Source organism: Mangifera indica, chromosome 9 (assembly GCF_011075055.1).
Source record: "Mangifera indica cultivar Alphonso chromosome 9, CATAS_Mindica_2.1, whole genome shotgun sequence".
NCBI lineage: Eukaryota > Viridiplantae > Streptophyta > Magnoliopsida > Sapindales > Anacardiaceae > Mangifera > Mangifera indica.
In genome coordinates this window covers 15,047,292-15,066,030 of record NC_058145.1, presented here as the reverse complement: position 1 = coordinate 15,066,030, position 18,739 = coordinate 15,047,292, and the positions used below count along the sequence as shown (strand labels likewise).

General features: G+C 33.0%; 2 protein-coding genes across 3 annotated transcripts; both read left to right on the top strand.

Annotated features, from left to right (window-relative positions):
• The first annotated feature begins 538 nt into the window (after positions 1–538).
• Positions 539–3,770, top strand: LOC123226385. 2 transcript variants are annotated; one of them, XM_044650896.1, is made up of 3 exons: positions 539–1,785; positions 1,869–1,994; positions 2,115–3,770. In XM_044650896.1, exons 1-3 carry the CDS (start codon positions 1,339–1,341, stop codon positions 3,519–3,521), a joined length of 1,980 nt encoding a protein of 659 aa, XP_044506831.1. In that variant the 5' UTR covers positions 539–1,338; the 3' UTR covers positions 3,522–3,770. The 2 variants fall into 2 exon arrangements, with proteins under 2 accessions (XP_044506831.1, XP_044506832.1); XM_044650897.1 differs by having other exon boundaries at positions 543–1,785; positions 2,127–3,770.
• An 8,893-nt stretch (positions 3,771–12,663) lies between these two features.
• On the top strand, positions 12,664–16,074 carry LOC123225425 (lysosomal Pro-X carboxypeptidase-like). The gene is made up of 9 exons (XM_044649367.1): positions 12,664–13,135; positions 13,205–13,391; positions 13,462–13,595; positions 13,671–13,783; positions 13,866–14,109; positions 15,026–15,178; positions 15,558–15,637; positions 15,720–15,769; positions 15,845–16,074. The coding sequence occupies exons 1-9, from the start codon at positions 12,740–12,742 to the stop codon at positions 15,988–15,990; spliced, it is 1,503 nt and encodes a 500-aa protein (XP_044505302.1). The 5' UTR covers positions 12,664–12,739; the 3' UTR covers positions 15,991–16,074.
• Positions 16,075–18,739: the final 2,665 nt, after the last annotated feature.

Here is an 18,739-nt window from a genome sequence, read left to right as displayed (position 1 = left end):
CGTACTCTAGTAATATTATGATTAATAGGTGATTTTATACATATTTTTATTGTTTAGTGAAAATTTTTTATATATCAAAACATGCTTTAGAAATTATTATTAAAACGTGTTTATTTATTAATAAAACAGCATTAAAATTGTATATTTATTGATAAGAAATTTTTACTTGAAAGATAAACGTATTCGTTTATGAATATAATAAAGCTTATTTAATAAAAAAGTTATTCTCAATTTATAATTGAAATTTATATTTGTTAACTCTAAATATTAGTAAAATTGATAAAATATTAAAACTTAAAAAAAAATTGATATTGAGTTTTTATCATCCTTATAAAACTTAATTTATTTGATATATAATTATAGATTTAATCATTGTATTTTAGGTTTAACTCTTTAATTTATATAGATAAAACTTCTAATTATCTAAAAAAATTATATTTATTAATGAGTTTGATACTAAAAAATAATAAATCAGGTTTATAATAAAATTTGAAACTAACTCTCAGAAGATAATTAAAATGATAAATGACAAAGATAAAAGGTATCTCAACGAGACAGCATCAATTCCATAAAAATCAAATTTGAAACCATCAGCTAGAATAAATTTTGAAAAGTAAAGGGGCGTTTGGGATAATTTAAAAGAAATGGGTAGTTGAGAAAATATTAAAAATATAAGTTGAGACGAAGGGAGACAGAAAAAAGATAGTCAAAATTGTGGCCGGTAATCTACACTTGCAAGTTCCTGATTGAAGGTACAAGGCTCACGTGTCCTCAACGTCCGATTTTCTTCTTTTAATCGGCCCGAGACGACGCCAATACTCAACACCCACCATTGATGCTACGTATGAGATTATTAATGTAATAGCTTTTACTTTCCCTCTTAACATTTCTGAATCAAAGCAAATCAAACTCCTGATCAAATCATTTCAACATCATTCCATTTTTGACAAATCTCCACTTTCTTTTCTTCCATTTCATCTCTTTCCTTTTCTTTTTCAATCTTTAGACTGCTTATAAATATAATTCACTGGAGAAGAAGAAGAAGAAGAATCTTTGATTGTCACTTTAATTTGTTTGAGGAATTCAAGGCTACAAGCTTGGACTTGTAGCCATAAAGCAAAGTGCTTGCCCCCATCTTTCAAATCTTTCGTTGCTTGATGGGTCACCACCATCTAACTCTCCCATAAATCCTCCACCCTCTGCCACCCTCGCCATGTTTCTTTCTTCACTTTCAGAGCCCACCTTTTGCCGGTTTTCAAAATTTTAAGTGATTAAGATTTTGCTGCAAGAGTTTTTCTTTAATATCAGTTTTCAATTTTCTGTTTTGCTGTTATCGCAATGTCATGGAAAACCCGCAACTCGGAGACGAAGAGTAGAGGTAAAAGTAAGATCAGGAAGCGGGGTTGTTCATCGTCTTCAGCGTCCTCATTGGTTCAGAAGTACAGATTTAAACGGGCAATTCTTGTGGGAAAGAGAGGGGGTTCGAGCACGCCGGTTCCCTCATGGAAGACCAGCGTAAAGTTTCCATCTTTAGCAATGACGACTGCGGAGCAACAACCCAATAGCGGTATGGCTTCTCAGGGAGGAGGTAGAGGCAAGGAAATGGCGGTTTCAGCAAGAAAACTTGCGGCCACTTTGTGGGAAATTAACAAAATCCCTTCACCTAAAGGGAATAAAGAGATTGAGAAACACGATTTGAGAAATAAAGAGAGACTTTTGAGAGGTTCACAGTCTGGTGCTTTGCCTCCACCCTCGTCAGATCCATCCTATAGTCCAATTTCAGAGGTGAAATTCTATCAAGTCCAAGTTTTTGATATATAAATTTGTGTTTAGAATTGAAAATTTATGTTTATTTGTGAATTGTGCAGGGGATGGATCGATCCAGGGGGAATGCCCGTCGGAGAAGAACTTCAGTAATTTCTCAGAAGCTTCAAGTTGCTGATCATGACTTGGGTAGGACATTGGACTCTCTGAACAGTGCCAGTGTTATGGAGGTACATGACAATTTGTTAAAAACAATTAGATCTTCGATTGTTAATTAATTTATTTATTTTTTTAGAGAGATTAGTAAGTATGAAAATTATAGAAAACCAAGAATTGTAATGATCTTATAGAATAAAATGCAGATAGAGGCTTACTCACGAGGCAAGAGTCATGCTGGATCTATAATTGGAATTAAAAACCGTTTGAAGGATGTTAATGATGGCCTAGATGCATCAAAAGAGCTTTTGAAAGTTCTGAATCGTGTTAGGGGTCTTGAAGAAGAGAATTCTCTGAGCATATCTCTTGTCTCAGCTGTACGGGCTGAACTTGATCGGGCTCGTGCTCAAGTTGATCATTTGATCAAAGAGCAGTGGTTTAATCACACTGAAGTTGAGTGCTTAATGAAGCATTTTGCAGAAGAAAAGGCAGCTTGGAAAAGGAAGGAACGAGACAGGATTCGCAATGCCATAGCTTGCATTGCAGAAGAGCTTCAGGTAGAGAATAAGCTTAGGAGACAAACAGAGAGATTAAACAAGAAACTTGGAAAAGAATTAGCAGAGACAAAAGCATTGCTGTCAAATGCAATGAAAGAGCTAGAGAGTGAGAAGAGGGCGAAAGAGATATTGGAACAAGTTTACGATGAGTTAGCAAGAGGCATTGGAGAAGACAGAGCTGAGGTTGAAGAACTAAAGAGAGAGTCAGTTAAAGCTCGAGAAGAGGTTGAAAAGGAGAGGGAGATGCTTCAACTCGCTGATGTTCTGCGTGAGGAGAGAGTCCAGATGAAACTCTCAGAAGCTAAGTACCATTTTGAGGAGAAAAATGCAGCTGTGGAAAGGCTAAGAAATGAGCTTGAGGCTTACTTGAGAACCAAAAAAGGAGAAGAAAATGGAGAAATGTCTCCGAATTTCAAGAGAATCAAGGGTCTTGAAGCTTATTTGAAGAAAATTCAGTTTGGTTCTTGTGAAAATACAGAGATAAAGGGGTATGAAGGAGAAGTGGACGATGGAAATGAGGACGAGGAAGATGACTCAGCTGATAGTGATCTTCATTCCATTGAATTAAACATGGATAATAGTAGCTGGAGCTATAAGTGGAGTTATGTTTATGGTAATGATACTCAAGATGATGCAAAGAGAGTCTCAGTTGATAAAGGATTTAAAGGGAGAAAATCTATTGAGAAAATTCAATGGGGAAGCATTTGCCTGGAAAGAGGAACTTCTAATGATAAAGATTGGAGCTACAAAGAACATTCAGATGAACTTGACAGGGAAAAATTAGCAGAGATTGTTTCGCAGACTCAAACACAAGAACTTACGGATGAAATCAAGAGATACCGATCAATCAAAAGTCTTCGAGACCATATTTTATCCGATTCCAAGGTGGCATCATTTCAAAACTTTGCAAGTCCAACGCACCAATGGGGCCAATCCTTGCCTCAGCAGGATCCTGGAATTGAAGTTCTGGGAAGTCAGGGTGATGCCTTGAATCGCAAGCTAGTGGAATCCTCAACAACTGAATGCAGGATTTCAACAAGCTGAAGACCAAAATATCTATTTTTGATCCTTGTTTTAACTTGTGCTTGTTTTGCAAATTGCAATTCCCTTTGTGTTGATGAATATGTAAGCAAGATGTAAATATAGTGATTTCCAAAGCTATAAGTTCTGCTAAACCTACTACAGAGCTTTTGCCAAGTTCTCAAGTTTTGAAGTATGTATTTATTTTTGTTTTGCTTTCTGTAGAAGTATTAGGAAAATGTTGTCAAAGGAGATTTAAACTCTTTACTTACATATTTGGAATTCAACTCTTTTGTCACTTAAATTATTAAAAGAGGCAACTTTGAGGGTTGTTTTCATCCAAAATATAATTACCCATTATTTGTATGAGAATTTCTATTGGATTTTGATTAAATTAAGTGTTGAATGTGAGAAAAGATTCTCTAATGACAAGGGAGGTGACAAATAATGTTAACCCTAACATGGATCCTAAAAATAATTCTCAATTCCAATAAAATTTGTCCACAAGTTTCAATGATTTGATATAATTGAGAGACATCCACCGTCAAGCATGTGATTCTAGTCTAAATTTCCATGTTAAAAAGGCAGCCGAATTAATGTGATTTTAGCTTCTTCTGCGTAGTTAAATTAAACTTGTCGTTTTCTTTCTCAAAAGGATCCTCAACTACTTATCCTGACAAATAAATTGCTGCTGCTGCTGGGGTTAGTTTTACATTTGCCTCAATTGCCCTGTGTTCACATCATGCTATCTGATAATAAATTTAATTGACATCAATACTGTTTATGACAGTCCTACATCTATGTGATGAGATGATCAATTTCCAATGTGAATTTATCTGCCTGAGCCACTTCCCAGGGCCCCCTCATTATTTTAGCTTTCTGTAAGTTATTTATTCCTCCAATTTTGGTAGATATTCAAGACTCATCACTTGATTGAACCGCATAAATCAAGTGATGAGTGAATGCATTACCTTTCAATTTCAAAAGAAAGATAAAAAAAATTTTTCAGTTGCGGCCACACAATGACACAAAAGGAAAGCCCCTATCAGAAGGTAATTGCCAGAATTTTTTAATGATATGAAACTGAATGAGGAAAAGGACTTGCATATATTCAAAAGGATAACAGAACAGTTAACAAGATGCCCACTGCTAACTGATATATGCATCAATGATTATACAGCTGACCTCAGTAATGAAGATGGTGTTACAACCAGCATCCATCTGTTTATTAGTAAAGAGGCCATAACTCAAAATTTGCTGGATCCAGCTATTTTTGGGAGCCTTCTGTTTTGACAGATGCTGATCTAAAAGGAACCGGGGCTGCAGGATGATCCCTCACAGTCAAGCTAAAGACCTCCGGTCTTGAATAGTGCCCAACCACATCGAAATCAAACTTTGCCCTCATTATTTCACCAAGATCTGGGAATTATTGACTATTATCAAAACCAGATTTCCAAGTTCAAAACAGAGCTTATCTGTGGCCAAAGGAAGTAAACAATAAAATAAAATATCAAAACAGAGAAAGATAAAGTTTCCAGACAGGTTACTAGCTCGGACCAAGCTTGGAGGACAAAGCACTTTGGAAAACTCTACTGTCTTTCTATTTTCTAATGAAAGTCAATCTGAGAATGATTTTCCCTACGGCCGCTTAATTCAAATAATTGTTTAGACACTTACTAAATATTATCTACTAAATGCAGGTCTATCATCTGTTCAAATAATTTAAAAAGACTCAATGAAAAATGCAAATGTTTCTAAAATTATATTCCTGAGAATAATTTTGTCAATATAACATTTAATTGAGGGAAGATTTCCGAAGTTGGTCAAGCCAATATGATGCCATTATGGAATATGACACGGCAAAGTCATAACTAAATTTCAGATAATACATGAACAACAGGTGCAGCAACAAAATAACTCTACACATTATTGGGGTCTATTTCCAACAAACCTTGCATTCTTGATAGGCAATTTAGCATATTCTTATGGTTTAATTACTGTCCATAAAATTAATTTGGAACTATTACATCAAGCTGTACTCAGAAACAAAGTACTTTATCCTGCTTCATTGAACAACATGTCGAGAAAGTACTAAGATTCAGCAGAGATCCAAGAGAGAAACTGGAGAAGACAATGATGCACCTAGACCTGCTGAGATGAGTGCCTCTCCATCATAGTTAGGCATTGCCAGTACGGTTCCAGATGGTGATATTGTAACACTACCTCCACAACAGACAACAGAATTTAATGTAAGTTCCTCTTTTGTGCCTGAAAATATATATTCCGAAGGAGGAGGGTAATCTTTTCTTTGACAGAACGAAACATCCACCCTCAATAGCGATGCGGGTCATTGAAGCTTGCCATACATCTCTGGAATCTGCTGTAGGTGAACAACATATTTAAATGCCTGCAACTGGTAAACTTGAAAAGTAAGGTATTAGTCCATAATTTATCACCTATTCGCAGAAGGAAAACGAATGAAAGCAGGAAAAAAATCTCCAAAGAGAAACAATGCTACCATATAAATGGATAGAAAAACTAAACACAAAAGAAAAATGATTTGAAGATATTCATCCTCTAATTTTCAGTCAACACCATTATGAAGTTCTCACATGTCAAAGTCTGTAATACCTTCTTTCCACCCAAACAAATATAAAAAAGGAATAGAAGACAAAGACAAAGAAAATTAACATCACATAAGTTCCAACTAGATGGGAATCAAGAAAATAAACCAGGCATTTTGCGAAAGTGCAAGTGGTTCTAGTCAAGGTAAATTGTACGCGTTAACATAATTAAATGACTAACCTTTAGCATACATTGCTGTCCCAAGAAGTGGCATTCTATTCTCCCAGCATATGGCAGTGCCTATTTTTCCAATTGGAGTATCAAAGTAATGGAATTGTTGATCCCTCTCCAAATCCCCAAATTATATGCTCCAATGCTGTCGGCATAACTTTTCAATGTTTCTCCAGGAAACGACCTTGACAATCAAAGCATTAAACAGTGCAATACAGTGTTTACCCATCTCTCTCTATTACACCCATTACTAAATTTACCTTACACTTACCCGCCATAGCTGCCAACCGCGAGGATACCCACCAATGAAAGCTTCTGGAAAGATCACCAATTGGGCCCCGTGGCCGGCTGCTTCAGCCAACAACCTCTCGGCCTTAGCTAGAGTGGCGGGAGTTTCGTAGAAGATGATGCAAGCCTGGACGACGGTGGCACGGAAGGTGGCTACGAAAGAGCCGGCAACCATGTCCACCTCGGCGAAGATGGAGTATGAGATGGTACTACCGCCACTCCTTCAATCTTGTCGTTATGAGGATATCGTCATTTAGATGTACTGATTTACAAGGAATTAAGAAACATCCTTTGATGCAAATTAAATATTTAGAAGAGATTAGGAAACCGCTGAAACGCAAATCTATCCACTCAGGGTTAATTAATTTCAAATCAGGAAGCATATTTCCTATCAAAATAGGAATCCCAACTGGGACAACATTTGGACTACACATTATAAATTGAGAACATTGGCTATTTACAGTCTCGCATCTTTCATATGGTTTAAGGTTTTTACACTGATTTGATCTTCTAACTTCTTCTTGGGGTTTAGAGAGTTCTTGTGTTGGCTTTTTTATGGTTGTGAGTGGTGTGTTCCCTCTTCCAAGCTTGAGAAATTACACAGACAATTTATCCAAAAATGTGTAGTCTAGGTGAACGGATAATTTCCAAACCTGCTTATTCTTTCACGAAAATCGTGAAAGAGATTAGACAAATTACGAGGGATGAATCAGAATATGAAACATTGCTCACAGAAAGAATTCTCACAGTTGCGTGAAGTCCAAGAAAGCGTTAGAGTTTGACCGAAAGATAGAAGAGTTAATTTAAGAACAAAAATTATGGTGGAATTCAGTCCGTCAATGCAGCAGATTGTATAAGAAGAAAAGGAGGTTGCTGAATCTTTAATTCAACTTAGTCGAAGCTTATCTAAAGAAGAGCCTGTAACATCGAACATTAGTAGTTGCATTACGAGCAGGTTGGAAGAAAAAGAGGAAAATAGAAGTTCAAAAAAAAAAAAAAGAAAAATTATCAGAAGGCCAAAACAAGATTTGGAGCTAGAAGCAGAATCAATGACGTCAGAAAATTCTAAAAGGATTATCGAAGAAATGAATGGTATGAAAACTATGTTTGTTATACAAAAAAGATTGACACAAAAAAACGTAGTCAGGGTAAATAATCAATCCTCGATATCGAAGAAGCAAATGAGAAATTATAACTTCGTTGAAGAAAAAGAGATGAAGACTCTTGATGACAAGGAAGGAATAAAGGTTAATCTGGTTACACCATCTACAGAAATCGTTGAACTGGAATTGAAGAAGTGGGAAATGGGATCAACATTCATTTATAATTTGATTGTGGGTTGGATTAAGAAGGTGGTGGATAAGAAAACCAACCAACCGCAACCTGGAAGATTGGTGCGACTCTGATCTTTTCGACAGGATTCAAAGTTATGTTTCGTGTTGGATAATAATGGACGTTGAAGTAGTTCAATTATGTTGTTGTCTTAATTTTTTCAGATGGTAATTATCGTCTTTTTTATATCTTATATCAAAATTAGTCTGCAAGTATGTAATTTGTTCTGAAAATAATTGAGATAAAATTGTCGTTAATCAAGTCTTGTTGCAAGATAAGAGCCAAATCTCACCCAGGAAAGCGTAAAATCTTGAAGCAGAGCAATTTTATTTAAAACCATCTAAGGAAGAAATGTTTCTACCTTTCGGCTGGAGGCCCTAAATCCAACATTTGATTCGCTTGACAGAAGAATTTTCTTCTGCTTAAGCCTACAAATTTTGTAAAAGAACAGGCGAAAATACGAACAGCATCAGCCAAACACTTCAATTTTCTAGGAAATTTACACCTCCACACTTCAAATTGAAAATAGATATTAAAAAGTGATTTAAACTGAGTGAGCTCAAATATTCTTTAACTCCAGTTTGTCTCTATCAGATTTGATGAATTAAAATTACAGACAACTCCAATTTAATTTGAATGAAAAATAATTTAAATCAAAATTTGTTCAAATTTATTATTCAAATATATGATTTGGATTTGTATTACCAATTTACAACTCAATAACCAAATAATATCATCTTATTGAATTTCGTCGGTGAGCTTGTCCATGGAAAAGGTACAAGCAGCTATACAGGCCAATTTAAGATTTCTTCTATTAAAATTACAGACAACTCCAATTTAATTTGAATGAAAAATAATTTAATTCAAAATTTGTTCAAATTTATTATTCAAATATATGATTTGGATTTGAATTACCAATTTACAACTCAATAACCAAATAGTATCATCTTATTGAATTTCGTCGTTGAGCTTGTCCATGGAAAAGGTACAAGCAGCTATACAGGCCAATTTAAGACTTCTTCTAAGTAGAATTCCCTTGGTAAGCTTGTGACAAACACAAGTTTCAGTTAATAATTGAGCTACCGTGTTGTTATCTTTAGTAATTCCAGAAACTGATAAAGGGGCTGATGTGGAGCTTGATAATTCTGAGGTAAATGAAAATCTACAGGATGGAATTATCTTCAAGATTGGAATTGTACAGCAGCCAAAAACATTAGTTCGAGATGACCAACACATGGAGCATGTTGTTTCTGCAATCTACACGCTAGATATATAATATAAAAAAGGCCAAGACTGCTTCCCACCCAAATTTTAATGCATTCTCAAAATTATTTATGTGGGGTTTGAAAAGTTCAAAATTACACCTATGAGCCAATTTCTATTTAAAATTTTAGTTAAGATAAAGGTTAAAATCGCTATTTAATAAAAAAAATTAAAAACTTAAAGTTTTTTCTTTGCCCAACTCAGTTTGAAAAATAAAAATTCCCCTTCTAGGGTTTGCAAACCGTCGCTGAGAACTATAAAGTTTGTCATCTCCGACAAAGACAAAGACACTTTAATAAAGACGATTTTGTTTTCATTAAAGAAATCAGTTTTGTTGATGGTTGAAATTTGATCGACAAAAAAAAAAAAGGTCAAAAGGGAGAGCCAATACGGTTTGAGATAGCGAACTTTGTCGTATTTTACAATAGTTTGCAAACCTAAGGAAGAAATATTGTTTTTTTAAACTTTGGATATAGAGGAATTGTGAGATTTTTAAACTAATAAGAACAAATTTAATAAAACTTTAATTTTTTAAATTTTTTTGTTAAATGACAATTTTAAGTTTAATCTTAATTGAGATTTTAAACGAAAATTAATTTATAAATAAAACTTTAAGTTTTTTAAATTTTACAGATATAATTTTAAAAATACATCAAAACTTGGATAAAAAACAATCTTTTGGCCCATATAAAAAATTAAGATCTCAATAAATAATACAATACATAATTTGACTATTGTCCTCAACCATAAAACAAAAGACAAGGACCGTGGCACACGAGTGGAATCTCATGTAGAAAAAAAAAATCTGCTATACTAACTTGCAAAATTAAAGGCTTTTTGAAAGTTAACTTTGAAAGATGAATCAACGATATGACCAATGACAAACGAAAAATATTTATCATGGATTTTGCTTTCATCATAAAATACATCAATCTTTATCGTTAGACTTTTTCCGCAAACTAAATTCCAGAGAGCCGCCTCATAGGAATCGCAATTATGTGGAATGGTCCATAATATAAACCTTTCAATTCATAAGTATAATTTTAATATTTTTTTACTAATAATACTATACATACAATAATGAGAAAAAACTTATATATAAACGATAATATATCATCATATGAATAAATAATTTTGAATTAAAAATAAAATAATATCTAATTATATAATAATATATCATTGTTTATATATAAATTTGTATTCATTATATATATAAAAAGTTTTATTATTTTTTTATTCATAAGCATATTAGCATAAGCCTTAATCAAAGAACCGTCATAACATTGATTAAGTTATTTGTAATTTTGTCACTAATAATATGAACTCTCATACTCAAGTTTGTTTCAAACTTGTTCGAATAAGATCAATTTAAATCTAACCCTAATTTTTTTTGGGCATGCAGTCAACTATTTGAAACTTATAAGGTAAAGTTGGGCACATTCATGATAGCCAACAAATCATTCTCCTTCCCTATCATAATTAAGTTGAGTCTTTCAAACTGTGAAGATTAAACATAAACATCCAGCTCAACCTTTCTAGTTTCTGGTATAATAAATTACTGGGAGGTGAGTTCGTGAATTTCTATTCGATTTTATTGCACAAAATCCTGAGTTCAGTTAGTGTTTCTTTTGCTTGATGTAGTTGGTTCCTGCCTGACATGACAGTTTGATTTTAATGGGCTTCCTTATTGCCAAAAATATTGACCTGAGAATCAGGCAGGCACTGTATTTCAATGTCGTTTTTGACCGTAAGTATCATCTAGAAGTCGAATATTTCTCACCTCTAAAATTGACAAAATTATCCAAATCAATCTTTAGTCCAGCCAAAACGATCTGAACCAAAATGATGTTCAGAAATAGAGTATTTCTCATCACAATACGTGACGAAGAAGCCAAGATATTTTAACGCGGTTTAATTTTGACAGTCCGACTGAAGTGTCCCATTCATCGGAATTGGAAATTATTGAACCATCCATCAATATAGTCCCTAACTAATATTCCGGTCATTAATGTTGATTTGATCATTAATTAATATATTATAACATATAATTTGAATACTTAATTAGATAACATACAATATTACTCTTAATCTTACAAAGAGGCAAATTTGTCAATTTTAGTGGCTAGCATTTTTAGTTAAACTAGAGTTAAACTCAAATCGAGTTGACTCAAACTTAAAAATAGACTCAATTTGATTTGATTTAATTTGAGTTTGTTTAATTTAAATTCGAACTAAGTTCAAATCAAATAGTTTGATTTGTTTTTTAAACTGAGTCGAATTCAAGTTAGACAAAGTTCGATCTGCTCTGACTCATGAGCTAGGTGAATGGCTCAATTTGATTCAAATTTGGCTTTTAACTCAATTCGATTCGAATTTGACACTTAATTTAATTCGATTCAAATTTAGTTTTTAGCTTAATTCGAATTATATTAAACAAGTATTAAAACGACATTATTATACTCATTATCAGATAAAATAACTTCGTTTTTTCAATGAGATAGGAATTTAAATCATTAATTCGAAGCATAAATACAAGTCATGGATTTGAATAATAAATTTGAGTCAAACTCAAATTGAACTCGAATCGACTCATTTTCATTCTAGCCAAACTCAAACCACCCTCAATTTTGGCTTGACGAAGTCGAACCGAACTATTTTTCATTCAAGCTAAAGAGTGTTTAAACTCAGTTTAATTCATATCCACTCCTAAGTCAAACACAAGATCAAGACTAGAGATGACAATTTCGGTTTGAATTTAGGGTCTTCGACCCGTCTCAACCTTAACGAGAAAGGAAACAAGGATGAGGACAAAAAATATCTTCGTAATCAGGGATCGAGATACATATGTCCCCTCTCATCCCCATCCCTAACATCACTCTTTATATTAATATATTTACTTAAAATACTAATATATTCTTATAATTTTAAATTATTTATGTTTTTTCAAATTTATTTATATTTTAATTGTATATATTAAGATAGTTAATATATAATATTTGTGACATTTGAAATAGTAAATTAATTTTAATTTTAGTTAATTTTGTTATTTAATACATTTATATTGTGTTTAAAGGGTACGAAGAAGAGATTTTTTTCGTAGGGACGAGGACGAAGATAAGGATGAGGATGAGGAAAAGATTTTTCTTTGCAGAAACATGGACAAAAAAAAAATTTCCTTCGTAGGAAGGGGATGAAAAACGCTTATCATCCTTGTACCAAGAACTAGTCAGGGACAGGGACAGGGACGGAACGGGGATTGAGATCTCTTGCCTGCTCCTCCCCTCCACGATGTCATCCCTATTCAAGACTCATAGGGCAAAAACAGTGGGGGTTGGAGTGCTTATTTTAAAACTAATTGGATCTCATCAATTTATGCAAACCTCCGAATCAAAGAAGGTTTTGATGAAATTTTTGGGGTTCTTTAAAGATAAAATTGTAAAGAAATTAAGTGGCTAGCAAATCTAATAATTCAAGATAATAAGATCCAACAGTATAAAAGGATGCGTCCGGCACAATCTCTGAAATAGCATCCGAATCTGGAAAAAATATTCTTTCTGCCATCCATGAACATTTCAATGCTTTCACTTCAATGGCTTCTAATGATCTTCATACTTGTATCCAACTCTGTCACTGCAGCCACAAGCTCCAGGATTCCAAGGCTCAGTCCAGTCAGAGGAAATACTTTTCTGGACCCTGAAATTTTCCCAGCTCCTGTTTCGGAGGACTTTCAGACCTTCTTTTACACTCAAACACTTGATCACTTTAACTATAAACCTGAAAGCTACGCCACTTTCCAACAACGATATGTAGTTAATTTCAAGTACTGGGCTGGTGCCAATTCTAATGCTCCAATATTTGTTTATCTTGGAGCTGAAGCACCCTTGGACGGCGATTTAGAAATTATCGGATTCCTCCCGGAAAATGCCCTGCGGTTTAAATCTCTCCTTGTATATATTGAGGTAGATTTATCACATTTTAATTCTTTCTTTACCTCAAAGTAGTTCAGTTTTCATTTTTCTTTTCATCAGCATCGTTACTATGGGAAATCAGTCCCTTTTGCGTCGAGAGAAGCAGCCCTGAAGAATGCTAGCACTCTGGGGTACTTCAATTCAGCTCAAGCTATTGCAGACTATGCAGAAATTATCATACATATTAAGAACAAATATCAAGCCCAAGATTCGCCGGTAATTGTCGTTGGAGCATCATATGGAGGAAGTAAGTGTTGACTGTTAAATTTAAATTATTAAAACTATCAAATACTTGATATCTTTTCATGATTTTCCAGTGCTTGCTTCCTGGTTTCGGCTGAAATATCCTCACGTTACTCTCGGAGCCTTGGCCTCCTCGGCGCCAATCCTGTATTTTGATGACATAACGCCGCAGAATGGATATTATTCTGTTGTGACCAGGGATTTCAGAGTAATATATAATAAAATTCATCCTTTTTGTTGCTCAGTCTTTTTCTCTACTTAAAATCCTCAAAGCCTTGTGTAGGAAGTTAGTGAAACTTGCTACCGAACCATTCTCAAGTCGTGGTCTGAGATCGATAAAGTTGCTTTGATGCCGAATGGTCTTCGAATTCTCAGTGAGAAATTCAAAACTTGCCGGTAATTAGTAGCAAAGTTTCTGTCACATTCTTCTGGTTTATCTTGTATTTGATTGACTAATTTGGTTATTTTGTTGAAGTAGACCCTTGAGCAATTCTTCAGAGCTGAAGGATTACTTGGATCATATGTATAGCAGCGCAGCTCAATATAATGATCCGCCAGAATATCCAGTTACCATGGTATGTGGGGGCATCGATGGGCCGCCTCCTGAAACTGATTTACTTGGAAAAATATTTGCAGGTGTTGTTGGTTTAAGAGGAAACAGATCTTGCTACGTTAATGGTCCCAAATATATATCTGAAACAACTCTGGGTTGGCGATGGCAGGTAAATTACTCAATTTCTTATACCATCTAGCAGGGTGGAATTCAAGCAGCTTGAAATAAGTTTAGTTCAAGCAAATTCATGTTCAAGCTCGAACATGAGAAAAATATATTTTTAAACTTAAGTTTGAGAGATGTTTGGTTTATCAAGTTTACGACCCTAAAATAATTTTTTATAAATCAACTAAAACGACAGTATTTTCAACAATACGTATTAAAATAGTATTGTTTTAATCATTTTTTACTTAATTGTAGTATTAAACTGAGCTCAAAGCTTGGTTGGACATTATAGAGAGTCGAACTTGACTTAACTCGAATATAATCTTAGAATGAAAGACTGATGTACCTAGGGGTGTAAATCAAACTCAATCTCTCACAAAGAGCTCGCAGCTCAACTTAACTAACGTTAGACCAAATTTGAGCTCAAGTTTCAAAATGGTCAGAAAGTTAAAAATTGTAAATCTTATACTTATATACTTAAAATTTTACTTTGATAAAAGAATAATTTATAATTTATAATTTATAATTTTATAAGTTACAAAATTAAAAATAAGGATTTAAAATTAGAAGGTTTAAATTAATTTTTGGAGACATCTCCACGACCTTGAACTAAAACTCTAATTTAAGGTAATCAAGTTGAGTTTGAGGCAGACCATGCTCAGCTCAAGGCGCATTACTCAATTATGCTCAGCTAGACTACACATTTAGATGTACCAGCAATCAATTACAAGTAATTTAATATAATTCTAACAAAAAAAAGCGACATCAAACCTATAAACATTAAAACATACCTGATTTAGTTAAAATTATAAAATTAATTAAAATCTACTAGCCCCCACTGGCCCCTCAATCAATTTTAAATATATGAATTTTATTTAATCTTAATTTCCAAAAAAGACTGATGAGTTGTGTGAATTTAGACATGTAGCGAAATGGTGATTCCGATAGGCAGAGACAATACTACAATGTTCCCACCTTCCCCTTTCAATCTAAGCAGCGTCATTGAGGAATGCAATCAAATTTATGGCGTCCCTCCTCGGCCCCATTGGGTTACATCTTATTATGGTGGCCATGTAAGTCGTCTTCTTTCCACCACCCAATTTTATTTTTCATTTCTATAACTAGCTTTTAGAGATATCGTGTCAATCCTGGCACAGCCCATCAGACCCACATGCCAGGCCAGCTTGAGCCCTGTCACTTGGTGAGCCTTCATATCAGACCGGCCTAACAAAAACAAATGGCTAGCACAGCTCAGAGCCCCTTAGACTATGCTCCAATGGGTTTTTAGTGAGTCAGCCTGCATGTTTTTATAACCCGATTCATTAAGTTATAATTTTTTTTAATTTTTAATTAATTGTTTACACTACCCATGGTTAGGCCCCAACTCATTTGACACCTCTACCATATTTCAATAATTTACACGTTTTTTTTTTTTGTTTTCTATCACTGCAGGATATAAAACTGATTCTCGAAAGATTTTCCAGCAACATAATTTTCTCCAATGGACTGAGAGATCCCTACAGTAGTGGCGGGTAATACTACAAAAAATTTAAATAAATTCCTGATACAAAATTAAATTTCTTCCAGTGTCTAATATGTTATCTTACACCATAGGGTGCTGGAAGACATATCAGACAGTGTTGTCGCAGTTCATACGATCAATGGTAATTTCTTGATCTAAATTTTCTGAAATTTATAAAATCCATGGATGACCTCTAGTTTATTTGTTAAATTTGCAGGTTCTCACTGCTTGGATATACTTCCAGCTAATGCCAGCACTGATCCAGATTGGCTTGTGAAGCAGCGTGGAATTGAGGTAGAGATTATTGAAGGATGGATAGCCAAGTACAATGCGGATCTCCACAGATTTAAGCAGAAAATATAATAATGAAAGCAGGAATGTGTATTGGGAATCAAAGCAAAAAATTATGTATTAGTTCAAAGGATTTAATGGTATCTAAATTTTATATGTGCTGCTTATTGTTGAGGCCCTACTAAGAATCAAGACGCTACTCGAAATCATAGAGTTTCGACTTTGCCAACTCAATTCAAAAAATATTCGCATAAACAATGCACCAACTAATTCAAAGGTTTTTCATAGTCTTGAACCCAAGCCTTTTTCCTGATGTATTATAAGTCTTTTGTCATTCAAACTACCATTAGAGACTAAACTAAAAGATTTTTGCTCCTCATTATAGGTTTCTCTTCAAACCCAATGCACATGCTAATTGCGCTTTCACTTTCCAGCTTCAAAGTCTTGAGGTTTTGTATATTCTGTGAAAAGAATTTTGGCTACAAGCTTCCTTTCTTCAAAGAACATAATTTGTACTGGCCATTGGCTTGCAGTGAATTCGTATGTGAAAAGCATGCCTGAGAAATCTTATTGCCAAAGGTGGCAATTATTGAAGTATTTTAAGCACAGTGAGGATAGAAATTTAAACGTCTGAAAGGCCTCTATTCTGTTCGAAGGACCTGAGTTACAATTTCTGAGATCAACTGATAGAAAATGAGAAATGATTACATGTAGAGTTGATGGATCTAATCTCCTTCAATACCAACTTGGGAGAGGAATCTATTTATTTTGTATTTGGTTTCTCCACAAACCTTCTGTCATCTTAAAAAGAGGCTTGAGGGTTTTTTTTTTTTTTTATAACGAGAAAACTCATTTGAGTTGGCTTGTATTTTTAAGATTAAACAAAAAATTAAATAAATCACTATAATTCAAACCTTTCATTTAAAAATTTCATATGTTTAACTATATTTAATTGTTTAAACTATTTTTTGAAATTGATGACGCTTAAATTGTGTCCTTCTTTCTAATGTTTTCCTCTAAAATGAGACAAATCTTTTCTTAAAGACATTAAAAAAAAAAAAAACATTGATTTGTACTTGTGTGGAGATAAATGAGATATTCAATTGTCCATGAGGCTTGGAAGTGATTCCTTCAAATGAAGAAATACTCTTCCTTTTGAACAAGAAAAAGAGGAGCTAAGAAACATTGAACAAGCCCAATGTACCCAGAGTTTTCAACAAACAAATGACAAAGGGAAAAACCAAAAGTAAAGGCAGGACCGATAGAGAGCCATAATGATAAAAGAAACCAGGCCATAGGACTTATTCCTACTCAATATATACTGTTTTTCCAAATTTTGCGAACTTTAATTTTGAAAAACTCATTTATTTATTTATAGATAATTAAAGTTAACAAAACTCTAATATCTTAAAATTTTATTTATTTTCTCCCATTTCTTATAAACTCTAAAAACTAACAATTTTTTCTTAAATCAAGTTTTAAAAAATAACTTTTTTTTTTCTGAGATTTAGTTTTCAAATCCCGACGACATCTTCGGTGTCATTATTGAGATTTAAAAACTAAACCTTAGGGAAAAAATATTATTTTTTAAAACTTGACATAAGAAAAAAAATTGTTAGGTTTTAGAGTTTTTGGGGAAAAAATAAAATTTTAATTTATTTTTAATATTATAAATAAAATGATAATTTAACAGACTCAACTATCTATGAATGGATAAATGAGGTTTTTCAAAATTAAAAGATAAAAATTTGGTATAACAACATACTTTATATGGGAATAAGTCCTCTGGCTAAGAAACAACATGAAAGCTTCTCATAAACCAATCACAACTCACACGTTCAACTTTGCCCTAGTAAACAAATGGAAATAGAATATCCTTACCAATGTTTATTAATTTCAATAAAACTATATGTATATATATATTTTTATATAATTTGAGTATACTCATGTAATTAAATAATTTTAAATTAAAAATAAATTAATCTCAAATCACATAATATCATATTATCTATGTACCTAAGTTATATACAAAAAATATGTACACATAATATTACTTTATTATTAATTTTAATATACAACTAGCTTGAGTTTTTTTTTTTAAATAAATAAATTTTAGCTATAATAATAATAATAATAATTAAATGAGGTAGTTTAAATGATTGTAAGACACATGCCTTACAAGAAAAGTTGAGCACAAGTAGGTGAATCTAGTGAAAGTCACACATGCCCAGGCCCTGTACTTAATAAACTCAAGAAAAACCCCGAGCTCCCAAATGGCTTCTAAATAAATTGATCTCATAAAGGAAAACTTTGTAGTAGGTGTGGAAAACCTTTAAATGTCTTTCTCCTTTAATTCATAATATAGTCTAGATTTCCTCAGATTAATTTTATGTGCATCAGATAGCATTGTAAGAGAAATAAAACATAATAAAATTATTCGTATAAACAAATTTTACTTATTTGTCTGAACAAACTAAAAGAATAATTTATTATCGAGAGATATAATTATTTAATTTTTTTTAATTTTAAAATCATTTAATCAAATACAATAAATGTTATAGAAAACATATAAATTCTGCAATTAGACCAAAGTAACGTAAGTGTACCAAATGTCACAATATGATTGGTGAATTTACAATAAAACAATGCGTATACATTTGATTTGTGTTATCTAGATAATTTTTAATTAAAAATAAAATAATATTTAATTATATAATAATATATATATATATTTTTTTTAAATTCATACATATAATATTACTATTGAATTTATGCTCTAAAGTCTAATCTTCTAGATGTTGTTTCTTCAACGGTCGTGCGC

Coding starts and splice junctions, on each gene's coding strand:
- LOC123225425 (XM_044649367.1), top strand. CDS start 12,740: ATGAACATTTCAATGCTTTCACTTCAATGGCTTCTAATGATCTTCATA. Junction 14,110..15,025: donor CTCTGGGTTGGCGATGGCAG/GTAAATTACTCA, acceptor GTGTGAATTTAG/ACATGTAGCGAAATGGTGAT. Junction 15,179..15,557: donor CATCTTATTATGGTGGCCAT/GTAAGTCGTCTT, acceptor CTATCACTGCAG/GATATAAAACTGATTCTCGA.
- LOC123226385 (XM_044650896.1), top strand. CDS start 1,339: ATGTCATGGAAAACCCGCAACTCGGAGACGAAGAGTAGAGGTAAAAGT. Junction 1,786..1,868: donor CCTATAGTCCAATTTCAGAG/GTGAAATTCTAT, acceptor TGAATTGTGCAG/GGGATGGATCGATCCAGGGG. Junction 1,995..2,114: donor ACAGTGCCAGTGTTATGGAG/GTACATGACAAT, acceptor ATGATCTTATAG/AATAAAATGCAGATAGAGGC.